This window comes from Lithobates pipiens, unplaced genomic scaffold (assembly GCF_037356315.1).
Source record: "Lithobates pipiens isolate NorthernLeopardFrog02 unplaced genomic scaffold, aLitPip1_a1.2 Scaffold_157, whole genome shotgun sequence".
NCBI classification, from domain to species: Eukaryota; Metazoa; Chordata; class Amphibia; order Anura; family Ranidae; genus Lithobates; species Lithobates pipiens.
Genome location: NW_027507746.1, coordinates 450,737 through 466,228, shown reverse-complemented (window position 1 = coordinate 466,228; position 15,492 = coordinate 450,737). Strand labels below are relative to the sequence as shown.

At 45.7% G+C, this 15,492-nt stretch overlaps 1 protein-coding gene across 1 annotated transcript; it reads right to left on the bottom strand.

Annotated features, from left to right (window-relative positions):
• Positions 1–313: 313 nt before the first annotated feature.
• LOC143981445 (zona pellucida sperm-binding protein 3-like) lies at positions 314–14,898 on the bottom strand. The gene is made up of 8 exons (XM_077479289.1): positions 14,431–14,898; positions 9,313–9,425; positions 8,434–8,537; positions 8,184–8,358; positions 7,983–8,103; positions 7,815–7,906; positions 1,029–1,168; positions 314–561 (listed from the first exon to the last, which is right to left on the bottom strand). The coding sequence occupies exons 1-8, from the start codon at positions 14,896–14,898 to the stop codon at positions 332–334; spliced, it is 1,443 nt and encodes a 480-aa protein (XP_077335415.1). The 3' UTR covers positions 314–331.
• Positions 14,899–15,492: the final 594 nt, after the last annotated feature.

Here is a 15,492-nt window from a genome sequence, read left to right as displayed (position 1 = left end):
AACGCTGAACAGAAAGAGTGCCAAAAATAAAATCCTCTAGGACTCAGGCAGTAAAATATTTAAAAATTACTGTGAAATATCACAAAAAAAAAAAAAAAGAAGATTTAGTAGCAATAAAAACAGAACCACCCAAAATTTCCCACAGGTGCTGATCAGTCCCAAGTCCCGGCTTCTCCAATTCTGGATCATTTCCAGACAGAATAGAATAAAACCCATCCTGGCTATTCCGGAGATGGAATGATGCCATACAAGATCCAGGATCTAGATAGATATTTAAAGCTCCTCCAAATCCAAGTAAAAGAAATAGACCAGATTAAATGATGATATTTTTTTATTTCTCCACAGACAGTACATATTGTGGCTTTTTCAGAGACTTGATAACGAACACTGCACACGCAGCGACTACAAGAAGACTGAGACACCCGACAGCCACCAACCACCAGAGCTCTGCGGGGGCGGCCCGTTCTGTCTTCACTGCAGCTGAAAGGTCACTTTGTTTTGGCCCAATCACAAGCAGAGGTACCAAGGTGGTCACTGAGTGTCCCTCTTCCATGTTAGGTTCTGTGGGGAGAAACATTGGAGGGTCAGGAAGCACATACACATCTCTATACAATGCAACTAAGGGCTCTCAGGTTATAACTCTGCTCCTGGTGTGTAGAGGTGATGTCCACTAGACCCTCATGAAGCAAATGGCCACTATGGGGGGGGGGGGGGGGTATAGTTTGATCCCTTAAGATTCCTGTTCTATCCCCCATAGACTTGTCCCTCGCTTTTTTCAGAGCTAAAAGTAGCAATATGAAGGACATCCAGGTTCTAGCCTCCTTTCTTGCCACCCATATCCCTCAGAACCCTGGTGGGTGTAAGAATCAGAGCCAGGTGGGCTAACCTCTACCAGAAAGAACACACACACACACACACACACACAGTAGTGCAACAGAAGGCAATACATTTTTCCGGACACTCCCATCAATAGGAGCAGATATGGCCACACCATTATTGTATATGACAGCTGCATGGTTAAGACTCACCATCCAAGGCTTCCCTTTTCCCAAAGGCTCTCGGTCTTCCAAATCGGCTCCTTCCTCCTGTCAGACCAGTAGGGTTGCTACAGGTGCCCGGTGTCCCACAACACTGGCAGATACTGCTGGGGCCCTCAACTGCAGACCAGCTAGAGAAAACAAACCAAAGTACGTATGAAAAACCTGTGTTTTTAGAAGATGCACTAGAAGCTTGGTGAAGAGCCAAAACCATATGGCTAGTTTGACATTTACCTTGAAAGACAACTCGGGGCTTATACCTCCAGAAGCACAGTGGAGAATGGGAGAGATTGATTTGAACAGGTTTTGCCTTCTGTGTCCCCATTAGGGAGATTTATACTCTGGTTTACCATCATCGAAAGGTGAAAGAAAAGCCACATTTTTTTGGGTTCCCCCCCGAAGAGCAATATAGTAGAAATCTTCCAATGGGAACACTAGTTCTGGTGAATGGGGCGGGGTTCAAGGAAGTCCCTTAATTTGCATGAATTTCCTCTCGCTTCCCATTTGGCTATGGGGCAGGAAGTGAAGGCAAATCTGTGCAATGGTACACAGATGTGAGAAAAGTCTGATGGGTTATAACCCCCCCTTGCTCTTCAAATTCTTTATTTCTTTGCAAGAACAAAATACATAGGTTGTTAATTATACACAAGAAACACTCTGATAACCATATCTTGCCATTTTTATAAACAAACAAAACAATATCCGTATGATATCAATACCGTATCAATTCCCCTCAACGATTCCCAACCTTCTCCTTTGGAGAAAAAAATAAATAAATAAATAAAGGGGGGGGGGGGGGGGGGGAGGGAGAGGAAGAAAGCAGAAAGGATTGGGAAGAGGGAGAAAAGAGGAGGAGTCCGGCATCGCCCCTCCAAGAGGTATAATTTACATCACTCAGCCAATTGATTTAGTCCTCAGTTTCCTCTCCAATCATCCTCTTCCCTTCCTCTGACTGTAAAAATATTTCCCATGGGGCCCAGACTTGTGCAATAGCTTCCCTTTCCTCGGGAAGCATAGGAATCAGACTCTCCAAGATCCCAATTTTCCTTACTTTATTTAACCACTTGCCGACTGCCGCACGCCGATGTACGTTGGCAGAATGGCACGGGCAGGCATAAGGGCTTACATGTACGTCCTTGCCTGCCCGCCGGTCGGGGGCCCGATCGGGCCCCCGCCCGGTGCCTGCGGCGGTCGGTATTCGTTCGGGAGCGATCCCGGACGAGGGGACGGCCATTCATTCATGGCCACCCCCTCTCGATCGCTCCCGGCGAATGAAAATGTCCGGTGACATCACTTCCTCTCCTGTAATGTAAACACAGGAGAGGAAGTGATGTATTCTCTCCTCCGTGTCGGTAGTTTTCGTTCCGGCACCGAGGAGAGAGGTTCGGTGAGTTGCACCAACACACCCCACATACAGTAGAACATGCCAGGCACACTCACACCCCCCCTTTACCCCCGATCACCCCCCCCCCCCAATTACCCCTGCCCCCCCAGTCACAGTGACACCAATTGCTTTTTTTTTTTTTGCATTGGTGTCATTTGTGACTGTAGTAACTGTTAGGGCAGTTAGGGTTAGCCCCCTTTAGTTCTAATGTGCCCCCCTAACCCCCCCAATAAAGGTTTAACCCCGTGATCACCCCCCGTCGCCAGTGTCACTAAGGCTGGGTTCACATTGCAGCGGTTTATGAGAACGAATGTGATTCGCACCGCAGTGCAAATCACATCCGATCTCTGTGCGATTCGAGTTCAGCCATACAGATAGTATGGCTGAATTCGTGTCGCACCCGCCGCAAATTCGCACGGGACCCTTTTTTTGGCCCGCAGCAGAATCGGATCGCATGGGTGTTCACACCATGCGATCCGAGTTTGCAGATCGCACTGCGATATGCGAACTGATCTGGGGGTGTCAGTAACATTTCACTGACACTCCCAGCAGTTCGCATAGGGCAGTGTGAACTGCCGCCGGGAGGCATGCGATGCGGGAACCCGCCGCGGATTCATGGCGTTCCCGCATCGCTCCAGTGTGAACCCAGCCTAATAAGCGATAGTTTTTCTGATCGCTGTATTAGTGTCACAGGTGACGCTTGTTAGGCAGGTAGGTATTTAGGTTCGCCGCAGCTTTTTATAGCGCCAGGGACCCCCATATACTACCGCATAAAGCCCCCTGATTGCCCCCTAGTTAACCCTTTCACCAGTGATCACCATATAACTGTTACAGGTGACGCTGGTTGGTTAGTTATTTTTTTTATAGTTTCAGGGCACCCGCCATTTATTACCTAGTCTCACTAGTGTACCCCTAAATTTAGGGGTGTCTACTTTCCAAAATGGGGTCATTTGGGGGGGGTTTGTGCCATCTTGGCATTTTATGGCCTTCAAAACTGTAACGCCCTTAGAAAGCCTGAAGGCGGTGCTTGGTTTTCGGGGCCCCGTACGCGGCTAGGCTCCCAAAAAGTCCCACATATGTGGTATCCCCGTACTCAGGAGAAGCAGCAGAATTTATTTTGGGGTGTCATTTCACATATGCCCATGGCATGCGTGAGCAATATATCATTTAGTGACAACTTTGTGAAAAAAAAAAAAAAAAAAGTTTGTAATGTTCCCGCAAGTTGTGGCAAAATATAAAATATTCCATGAACTCAACATGCCTCTCAGCAAATAGCTTGGGGTGTCTACTTTCTAAAATGGGGTCATTTGTGGGGGTTTTGTGCCATCTTGGCATTTTATGGCCTTCAAAACTGTAATAGGTAGTGAGGAGTGAAGTCAAATATTTACGCCCTTAGAAAACCTGAAGGCGGTTCTTGGCCCCGTACGCGGCTAGGCTCCCAAAAAGTCCCACATATGTGGTATCCCCGTACTCAGGAGAAGCAGCAGAATTTATTTTGGGGTGTCATTTCACATATGCCCATAGCATGTGTGAGCAATATATCATTTAGTGACAACTTTGTGTAAAAAAAAAAAAAAAAAAAAAAAATATTTTTTTTTGTCATTATTCAATCGCTTGAGGCAAAAAAATAAAATATTCAATGGGCTCAACATGCCACTTATCAATTTCCTTAGGGTGTCTACTTTCCAAAATGGGGTCATTTGGGAGGGTTTTGTACTGCCCTGCCATTTTAGCACCTCAAGAAATGAGATAGGCAGTCGTAAACTAAAAGCTGCGTAAATTCCAGAAAACGTACCTTAGTTTGTAGATGTGACAACTTTTGCGCAAACCAATAAATATACAATTATTGACTTTTTTTACCAAAGACATGTGGCTGAATACATTTTGGCCTAAATGTATGACTAAAATTGAGTTTATTGGATTTTTCTAATAACAAAAAGTAGAAAATATCATTTTTTTTCAAAATTTGCGGTCTTTTTACGTTTATATCGCAAAAAATAAAAATCGCAGAGGCAATCAAATACCATCAAAAGAAAGCTCTATTTGTGGGAAGAAAAGGACGCAAATTTTGTTTGGGTACAACATTGCATGACCGCGCAATTACCAGTTAAAGCAGCACAGTGCCAAATTGTAAAAAGACCTCTGGTCATTTACCAGCAAAATGGTCCGGTCTGAAGGTGGTTAACCATTGCGAGATTTGTGGAGAACCCGTTTCCAACAAATGGTGATGCAGCTTTTAGCTGCGTTCACCAAGTGACATAGCATTGAGTTCTTGCATCTCTCTAATGGGACATGTGTGTACATTGTAATAGAAAAAAGGCTGAATCTTCCTCAAGACGATATTCAGTAAACAATTGAGAAATTTTCCAAACCTCTTCCCAAAACTGTCTAATCACTGGGCATTGCCAGAAAATATGGACAATAGTGCCTCTCTCCTTACCGCACCTCCAGCACCTATCCGATAACTCGGAGAAAAAAAGTATGCATTCGTGATGGAGTATAATACCAACGCATTAATACTTTATAATTTAATTCCTGTATCTTGACACATCTAGATGATTTAAAAGTCAAATGTATTATTTTCTTACGTTGGGCCGGGGTAAAGGTTTGTCCAAGATCTTTCCCATTTATCCAAACTCCTTATATCAGTATCCTCCAAAGGAGAGTAGTAAAACATTTTAGAGATTACTGTGAGAAGGAACCCCAATCTCATATTTTCTCCTCAAACCTAGTGAGTGGGCGATCGAAATCCTCAGAAGAGCCCAGAGTATCCAAAAAATGCTTAACCAGTAACGCCTGCCATAGGGGTAGTTCATATTGTCCTCCTGATTCCATTAACATTTCAATTGATAGCCATTTTTTAGACTTCAAGAAATGTGATGCCTGAAAACATCCCTTCTCTTAATTTCCCAAATATTCCTGATTCCAGACCGGGTAAAAAAAAAAAAAAAAAAAAAAAAAAAAAGTGGGTTCCCAAGAATGGGAAATAAGGGAGATTTTGCTGTTGAAATTCTGGGTGTGACAGTGGGGTCACTTTGGACACAGGGTGAATAAAAGAAACCCCCAATATGGTCTGTGATAGCCATATTCAAGGCTGTATATACATTGTATATAGATTGGATGTATACTGTATATGGGGGTTAAGTATCATTGCTGTGAGGAATTAAGTTGTTTTGCATTTCTATTGTTCATTTAAGTCTATCCTTGTGTGTATTGTAAAGTGCCAGACAGACTGGCTGCCAACCCTTTGTGAAAAGATGTGTATTGGGTGGGATCGTTTGAAGCCTAGCAGACGTCAGGATGAGGTGTTGATTCTTGGGATGTGTGGGTGGAGCTGGGCCCTTGTTCATGTTAAAGCATGTGCCTTGAATTGTGTATAAAGTTACAATGTTTCTCAATAATAAAGTCATTCCTACTACAGAAGAGACAGAGTGCGTCTCGTCTTTTTGCCAGAGGGGTCGGCTCCTATAGGAAAGGGTCGTTTAGCTGTGGATATTGGTAGCGAGTGGATGTGTGTCTAGGAGAGGGAACATCGTAAACGGCGTTAACCCCCCTTTATATTAGGGGTGCCGTTACACTGGGGATACGTACGGCTTTAGCTCCCATCTGGAGCGTAGGTCCTATTAAAGGATGGGCTCTTAAGGAGGTATAGCTATACCACATCACATGGCTCTAAGGGAATAGGGCTTACTTCTTGTTCCATGGCAACCCAACTTTTACTGTCTCTATGTCGGCACCAGTCCAAAATTCTACCAAGCCGAGTAGCCTGGTAGTATTTGTATAAATCTGGTGCTGCGATTCCACCCGCTTCTTTAGGCATTGTTAGTAACTTCCTGTTAATCCTAGGGCGCCTACTTGCTCATATGAACTTTGTAAAAATTGTTTGGGTTTTACTAAAGGCAAGTGGAATCCGGATTGGTAGCGCCTGAAACAGATAAAGAAACTTGGGGACTATATTCATTTTCAAAATACTACTTCTCCCGAACCAGGAATGTGAGGATTTGCTCCATTCAGTCAATGTTGTACTAATTTCCCTTAATAAGGGTGGGAAATTCAATGCATATGCATCTATTAAATTAGGTGGAATCTGTATCCCTAAATAGTTCAGAGCTGTAGGCGTCCATTTAAACTTAAAGTTATCCTCTAAATTCTTTTGAATGGAACCCTCCAGTGATATCCCCCTCGCCTCCGACTTGCTATAGTTTATTTTAAAACTAGACAGAGCTCCGTAACGCGCTATTTCCTCCAGTAGATTAGGTAGTGATATTTGTGGATTAGAGAGTGAAAATAATAAATCATCCGCGTACGCTGAAAGTTTATATTCCTGGTATCCCTAAAGGAATACCTTTAATATCAGGATTCTGTCGAATTCTATTTAACAAAGGTTCTAATGACAATGCAAATAAAAGAGGCGACAGGGGACATCCCTGACGGGTCCCATTGGATATTTAATTTTTTTTTTTTTAGAGTTTATCCCATTGACCTTCACCAGTGCTTGTGGCTTTGAATATAATCCTGCTATCCAATCCAACATTCGATCACCAAAGCCCATTTGTTTTAAGACTCCTAACATAAAGGGCCAATTGACCCTATCGAAGGCCTTTTCTGCGTCTGTATTGACTAAGATACTCGGCAGCTTCCTATGATTTGCATATTGGATTAAATTCAGGACCTTAATTGTACTATCCCTAGCTTCCCGTGTGGGAACAAACCCCACTTGGTCCAAGTGGATCAACTGCGTCATAAATGACTGTAGGCGAGATGCGAGTATCTTTGTGAATATTTTATCAAATCGGTATTTAATAATATTGGACGATAGTTACTGCATATTGATTGATCCTTTCCTTCTTTTGGAATAAGTACAATATGTGCCCTTAATGCTTCTACAGGTGGAGGCTCGGTTTTTAAATGTTTTAACCATATAGGGGACTAGTTGTAATTGAAAGCTTTTAAAATATTGCAGAGTAAATCCGTCCGGACCGGGAGCCTTTCCTTGCCTCCCTTGCTCTATCCAAAATGAAAGTTTTGCCTATAGTTCTAGTTACAGCACCAAGTTGATCCACCTTGGAGAGAATTTACAGCTGACCACAAGGTGTCCAAGCAGCAGATTCAGAGCACCATGCCCATATTTCTGATCATGCTGGCACCTGAGATCTTAGACCAACGTTCAGCCACATAAGGCTAGTTACCTGGCTAGCCATATTAACAGTGTACATGGTATGGGAAGGGCTCCACAGGGAATGCCTGTGTATACTATTGGTTTTAGGAATCCACCATGTTTGTCCCAGTCACTGGTTACTAGATTCATGCAGAAGTAATTACAGACAGACAAAATGCTAGAGGAAGAGCAGCAACCCCTGGACACACAACAGCCATTTTAAAAATAGTCTAACCTGTTTGTGGCTTTACTATAGGAACAGGCCTTGTTAGTGGGATCTGGGACCTGGGTGGCAGCTGCGGCTCTCAGGTAACAGGTTATGTAGATCTGAAATAGAAGGTTTTGATAGGTTAAACATTCCTAGAAGGCACCAATCTGTGCAATCAAATCAAACAGTCCTCACCAGAGATACATCATCTCCCAGGAACCGGAAGGCATCCACCGTGAACTGTAGAGCGTTTGTCTGGACCCTTGGGGCGATGAAGGCCGAGGAGGCATCAGCTTGTGTTCCATCCACCAGACACCTGCAGAAGATGGTCACTTACAATTTGGGTCATGGCAAACCAACCCCCCCCCCCCCCGACCCACAAAAAACCCCACATACCCATTGTCTGTAATGAGGTCATAACTTGAAGAGGTGGCATCAGGAGATATGGTGGCCACACAGCGGTCCACATACAGGATCATAGCAATTTGGTTGCGAGTATCCACAGAGGCCTGTATGTAGAGAATATCCCCCAACTGATAGATGGGAGAACTTCTGGGACCACTCCAGTCCTCTGTATACATAAGGAAAAAAGGGATTAGTAAAGGCCCAACAACCCCCCTCCCTCCTGATCACCCATCTTCCTCACCAGTCATCAGGACCAAAGAGAAGGACAACCTTTCTTCTGAAGAAACAGTGGTGCTGAACGGAACCCATGTCGGCCTAATGGCCTGGCTGCTCACATTACCGTGCCTACAGAGAACCAGATCAAGGCCAGGAATGAGTCAACAGAAGTAATTTAATGTAAAATTCATATTACTCATTTTCCCCCCATTCATCAATGACTGATTACAGGGTCAAATCCTGGTTACAATTACACTATCCAGCAAGTTACTAAAGGATGGCTGTCTGGTTGATTCCATTCCTGCTTGAGAGTGACCAGATGAAGCCAGATAGTAAAGCCAAAGATCTGACATGACCCTTGAACTGTTAAGTGACCAGGAGCAGCTACCATGTTTGTCCCCAGATTCCCTTTAGAACATTGTTAAGCCAATCTTACAAGTCACCCTACATTGCCATAAAAATAAATCCTACACACAGATTCCAGGGACAATAAAAAAAAAAAAAAAAAAAAAAAAAAATGGAGTCCCACCATCTTGACCACAAGGTTCTCTAAAGTTAAGAAACCTAAAGTATTCCCACCATGATCACACTTTGTAAGAGGAAATTGGTCATTACTGCAGTAGAAGGATTAGGTTATAGGCACAGACACCAGGTCCACAGATGTCAAGAGTAGTTCAAGTAGCTAAAATACCTTAAAACCAACACTTGGACCCATAATGTCAAGATGGGCTTCCAACACCCCCTAACCAGGAAAGTAGATACATGGAAATCCCTTGGCAAGGACAGATGTCAGGAAAAACCCTACTAGGGTTTAACCTTCCCCCACTCTGGCCAAACATATTGACCAGATGCTGAACACCAGCTGGGACCTTAGTGTAAAGCTGATCTAGTAGTGTTGACTCACCGGTAGTAGAAGCACATTATGGGGACCACAGCTGGGTTGGTTCTGATGATTGGAATGGAGGAGGTTGGGCTGTAGGTCAGGTTGGTGGTGTAGATTAGCCAGTCTTGAGTCATCTGTGCAAAGAAAAAGAATGATAGACTTACAAAACATAGAAAATGGACTAAACCATGTCAGATTTCCAAGACCAGGCCCACTATTGCCTGGCCCTGGTGGTTAGCGGGGATGACACTGAAGTATACAGTGGAAGAGCTCAGGTGATCCAGTGGCGATTGGATCTGCAAGTCTAGTGTGACAGAATGGGAGCTCAGCGAGTGAAGATCTACAGTGTTACCAAGAGTTCTGTACAGTTACCGTTAGTGGCTGTTGCACAGTAGGCAATGGTCCTACCTATACAGAAGAGTTATCCTGCTGGAGACTTGCCACTGTTTAGTGGTCTACCTATAGTGTCGTGGAGTCTGACAATTATTGCATGCACTTAAGGGTGTCCTGGCTCTAACCTGCTCTCCCACAGTTCTTGCTGAGATAATAAATCTCTTAAAAATTGCATGAAAAAAAAAAAAAAATATATAAAATTCATCTTGCATCACACCCACCATGCCTGGTAACCCACTATACAAGTATGGATGTCAGCTCTCCAAAACTCTGGAGGTCACCATTATGCCTCTGGAGGCCTGGGACCTTGCTAACCAAAGTGTTAGGGGGTGGCTGCTACACAAAAGAAGGCTTTTATCTTAAGGCATCTTCTGCTTTTACAACTCCTTTAAAGTAAAATGTTTACATACAGCATTTCCCCTTTCCATGTGAAATTTTATTGACATTTCAGAACTCAACCTAGCACACCCTCTCATCTGAGTGTCCAATTATTTTTGTGCTGGCCCAGCTCCTCCACCTTCTACATAAACCCCCATTTAGCTGTCAGAGGAAGAGTGGCAACGCCAAGTCTACTAGGGCTGCTTGACATCACATCTTAACAGCAGTCTCCAAATGTAAACCCGACCTGAATGATCCTTTGGAAGACCATCACTAGTTCAATCTACAAAGACCAGTCTTCTGGCCCCCCTATTTAAAGTAACCCCACCACAGATCTAGTCAGCACCGAGCGTCCCCACTACACATACAATCATCCCTACTAATGGTCTGGAGAATCCTCTCCCACCATACACTCCTGGTGGTTCTCCATCTGTATCCCCACACATTCCAGATTGATGGTAGGGATTCTGAAAAACCAACTGTATGGTTGAACAGGGGAGAGATATAGACATCTCTCAAGGGGACATTAAGGTTGCTGGCTGTACACCCTTCCCCTAGGAGGAGAAAGCCCTCTGGACAAACTGCTCATTTTACACTCTGGAGCCATTTTCTAGGAATATATGCTGGAATAAGGAAAGGTGGTCTGACTGACCCAGATGGGATAGTGGAATGGCTCTGTAGGCCTTAATATTAGAATATCCAAGACATTTTTACCTCTAGTAGAACATTTTACAAACTGATGTAGTTTTGGCTGTGCAGCCCTCAAATTCCCTTTATTGAAGTCACCAGCAACTACCAAAACCCCCATCAGGGTGTGCATGTCGATACTTGCCTATGAGATTTGGCAGAGCCACTGCAGTATCCGCATGTGGCGGTATACATACCGCAATAAAGACAAGCCCAGAGTAAAAGAAAGGAATAGATGTAGGGCTTTCACAACTGGGGGGACAGTAATAGTGTACAGTACGAAGACCCCGAGTGGAGCAGAGGAAGGAGGAGCTAGCAGGGGAAAAGTGAAGCATGTCCCTCCCCAGCATCAGTGTTACTTGGAGGAGAGACCTTCCCACCCACCTTCCCCGGTATAGCAACACATTTTCTTTCACAGAATGCTTTGCTCCTTGGATGTCGTGGCAGTTGGCGGGTGTTGGAAGAAACCCTAGATAAGGCAAATACGGGACCCATCAGTGGTATGGGCCCCTTTGGTGGTATTCCAGCCAACGTTTGTTTAGCTGGAATTTGGTTAAAGGGTGCACTGTGGTCATTGGTTTGGTTGTCTCCGAGCTAGCTTGTTGGCTGGAGGCCTAGTTCCAGTTAGGAAAAAAGGTACTGCAGTCCATTGTTATGATAAATCTGGGGGATGTCCTGCAAAGGCCAACGTGACTATTTGAGGTGGTTTAACAGAGGTTTATAGTCATGTATAATATTGAGTTGTTAACACAAAGGCCAATAAATTACTCTATAAACAGAGTGGTCTCCATTAATGGGTAAGGTAATGGAGTTGGGTTGGCCTGGGTAGAACAAGGGGTGTAGCGATCATCTGTTTCACAATAGTCGTGATCACCACTGTAAATTCTCTGGGTAAATAAAAAAGGTCTACACTTCACCAGCATAAAAAAATTCCAAATCTGACGAACAAGTCTTCTCAAGTTTACCATCAGAGCAACACTCATTTAAAAAATACAAAGGCCTCCTCCTTTGCTCTTCCCTGAATTTCCATTTCTATCCTGGTGATAGACGTGCGGCCATATATGTGCATAATAGTGTCCGGTACAAGAGGATGAAGCCACGTTTTAGTTACCAGCAGACAGCACTCTTTAATTAAACTGCATGTTGCAATCTGGGGTAGGGATCCATCTGTTCCCGAGTGTTGGTACCGGCTGGTCCGAGGCGCAGTAACTGAGGGAGGATTCAAGGCGTCCGGGTGTGTTCTCAGCTTGGAGGGGCACCGCAGCTCGTGAAAGTGACCGGGGGAGGACTCTTCGGAGGAGGGCCAACAAGCCGGCATCCTGAGAAGTGCCTGGTTACTGAGTTGGGAAGGACATTGACGAATCCACACTTTTCCAGTACTATCAAGGAGACAGAACGTTCCAGGTACTGAGGAAAAAAGGTTCCTATTCAAGGTCAGAGATTTTACAAGTTCTGAATCAAAGTGCTGATTGCCATAATCTCTGGCTAGAGATTTGTTCAGCCTTGAAGCACCCAGCTGTGAGTGGCTACTCTCTGGGTGGTACTAGAGACTTTTATGTCTGCAGTTCAAGGTGCCCGAGTTCTTCACCCTTGCCCTCTGTTCCTATACATGACACTGTTGTTGGATGTTACCCCTGCAAAATAAAACCCATTAAAAAAGGACTTTGTCAGCATCCAAGTTGTTGGGTATCAACCCTGGAAGAACAAGCCAAGCGGAGGTAACCAGTAAGCCCATAAAGTTAAGGCCGCCCTACAAAAGGGTTATGGCCGCTACACCTGATTTAGGCTCAGTCAGTAAATCAGTTGGTTTTTAAAAAAGGCATATTGCCTCGTCCTTCGCCAACTGTACAATCTGTTTATCACGGTTATTTGCCTACCCAGGTAAATCTAGCCAAAAATAGATAAAGCAGTCCTAGCAAACAGCAGATGTAGGAGCGATCTCCCGGCAATCACCGGTTCCTACAACTCTCCCGCTCTGTAAATCACAGTTTCCTTGCGGTGAAGATGGTTCAGGACATATTAACACTCCAGCTGGTTCTGCCATGCTCCTAGTCTCCTTCGCCGACCTCTCCAGACTGCGGGCTCCAGGCACACTACACACCGTTGGCTGCTTGATATTAGGAGAAAAAGGCTGAACACAGGCATCGGCTCTCCACTAGATCAAAGGAGTAGTCTTTACCACAGCTCCAGCACGCTGCCCGTCTCACTCACAACTCCGGCTCCTTGGCACTCCAATTCTCATACACACATTGGAGTACCCGCACCAGCCTGTGCATCTCTACGCACCGCCAGGGCCGTCTGAATAGCATCATGGGCCCCTATGCAAAGCAATGCTCTGGGGCCCCTACAATGGAGACAGAGCAGGTAAACAGACATCAAGTAGATTGAAGGCAGACAAGCGGAGCGCCCCCCTTTTTTGGATGGAGCTCCACATTAACATTCATTCTGTACAGCAAAGAAACAAAAATGACTACATACATAAAGTAACAAAGCTGTCCTGTGCATATAATATACATGCTACTGTCATCTTTTCTATATATATTGGTTTGAATTTTTTTTAAATGTTTAGCGCTGTCAATATAGTATATTGTATATGAAGGGTTAAGGAATGATCTATACTATATATTTATATACATGCTAGATTGATGCCTCCCCAGCCCTCTACATTTACCATATACTTAAGATACCCCTTGCGTTGTGACCCCACTACATCCCCGATCCCCCCTACCTCTAGCACTATCGCCACCCAAGATACCCCAAGCATTGCCTACCCCTTATACATCCTGGACACCCCCCTCCCCCCACTACACCCTTGATATCCCCTAGCATCATTACTCCATCCATGTAGTAGCCCCCCCCCCCCCATCCATCTTTTCCAGTGGAGATAGATAGCATGTAAACTTTTGTCTATGTGCCCACCTCCAGCACTGGACTGACCTATACCAATCAAGCAGAAGGAAGGAGCATCCCTCCGGGCATTCCAAGCCCTTGGGTGCACATAGTGCTGGACAGCTGGGCTCACCATGACACCATCCACAATGCTATTGGCCGCAGGGGGCCTCTCAGTGCTGCCGACTCAGCAGCTCCCACTCCAGCTCTTACCCCACGGCCTTCAAGCTGCATGGGGTGGGGTCAGAGCATCACTGCCGCTGCAGCTCTGCCCCTCCCTGCTGGCTGTGAAATAGGTATCGTTCTGCACAGCACACCGCTGCCAGCCTTCCTCCCTTGTGTATTCATCACTCTCAGTGGGGCCCCCCACCCCCAAATTTTGGGGCAGCCTGGGTTCAAGGACCAGCTGCTTTGGGGAAAGTGGAGAGCCCCCCCCCCCCCCCCCCCACATGCAGCTGGGGCACATGGGCAGTGCCCACACATTAAAACAGCCCTGCATACCACCACCTTCCACTGCTATCAGAAAGGCAGAGGTCACCTAATCCCCCTAAAGAGAAGCCCCCCCCCGCCCCCCCAAAAAAAATAAGAAGAAACACCCACACACACAGTGGAACACATTTAGTCAATTTCAATGGTACGTCAGCTACAGGGTCATTAGAAACGAGGTGATTCCAGGTGGGGGGGGGGGGGAGGAATTTATAAACCAGCAGAGAAGGTTCTATACACAACAGACTACTGGGGGTGCATCATTGACTAGAATACATGGACATCTAGGAAACATTTGAAGATTACCTGCACCATGTTGCCACAGTCCTGAAGGTTGATCTGGAAGGTGACAGTGGTGTCTGTACTCTGGGGGTTGGGTTTGCAGCCTTGGGGCCCCAGGCTCAGGTCAGAGGGTCGGACCAGCTTCCCAATCCCATAGAAATCCCTCTGGACATTGACCACCATGTTGTCCTCTCCACACTGGATCCTGATAGGGGAGCTCCCAGGCTGCGGCAGATCACGGGGAACCCCAATAACACGTCCAGCAAGTGAACCCCTAGGAGCCCCAACACCCACAACAGGACGATTAGCATTCCAGTCTCTTGAGCCCCATCTAGAAGAGCCCTGGCCAGGTAGAGCCCTCTGGTTGCTTCTCCACCAATCTGACTGGCGGCCATGTCTCACCAAGACTCCATCACAGCTAAACCCTGACCAATAGGTCACAGCCAGGAGCAGCACCCAAGAACCCTTCACCATAAACCCCATCCTGCCCATAAGAGACAACACAATGAATGAGGGAGAGAGAGCTGTCCTTTATACCCCTCCCACCAACCACTGATGCCCCCAGCTGGGGCCAATCATCACCACACCCAATGGCTGGGACTATACATGATGGATGGGAGATGGAACCAATAATGAAGGTCACATCATCCCCCTGGAGATCCACCAGAGAAGATGACTAGATTTAGCCTCATACTGGAATCAGATGGGAGAGACAGGTCCACATGGAGTGTGCTACACAAGCTGCATATAGGAGAGGAATCTCACAAGGATGTATAATGATTGGATCACGTACAACTGATACTACACCATAATACTAATGTCACTCACACCAACCGGAGAGATTTATTGTAGGGTTCAGTAGCACAAGCATGGTGGGAGCTCTTCCTAATGGGCACAGCGGGTGTACAGACCCAAGAACTTAGCACAGGGATGGTGGGAACCCCTCATAATGGGCACAGCCAGTGTACAGACCCGGGAACTCAGCACAGGGATGGTGGGAACCCCTCATAATGGACACTGCAAGTGTACAGACCCGGGAACTGAGCACAGGGATGGTGGAAACCCCTCACAATGAGCACAGCAGGT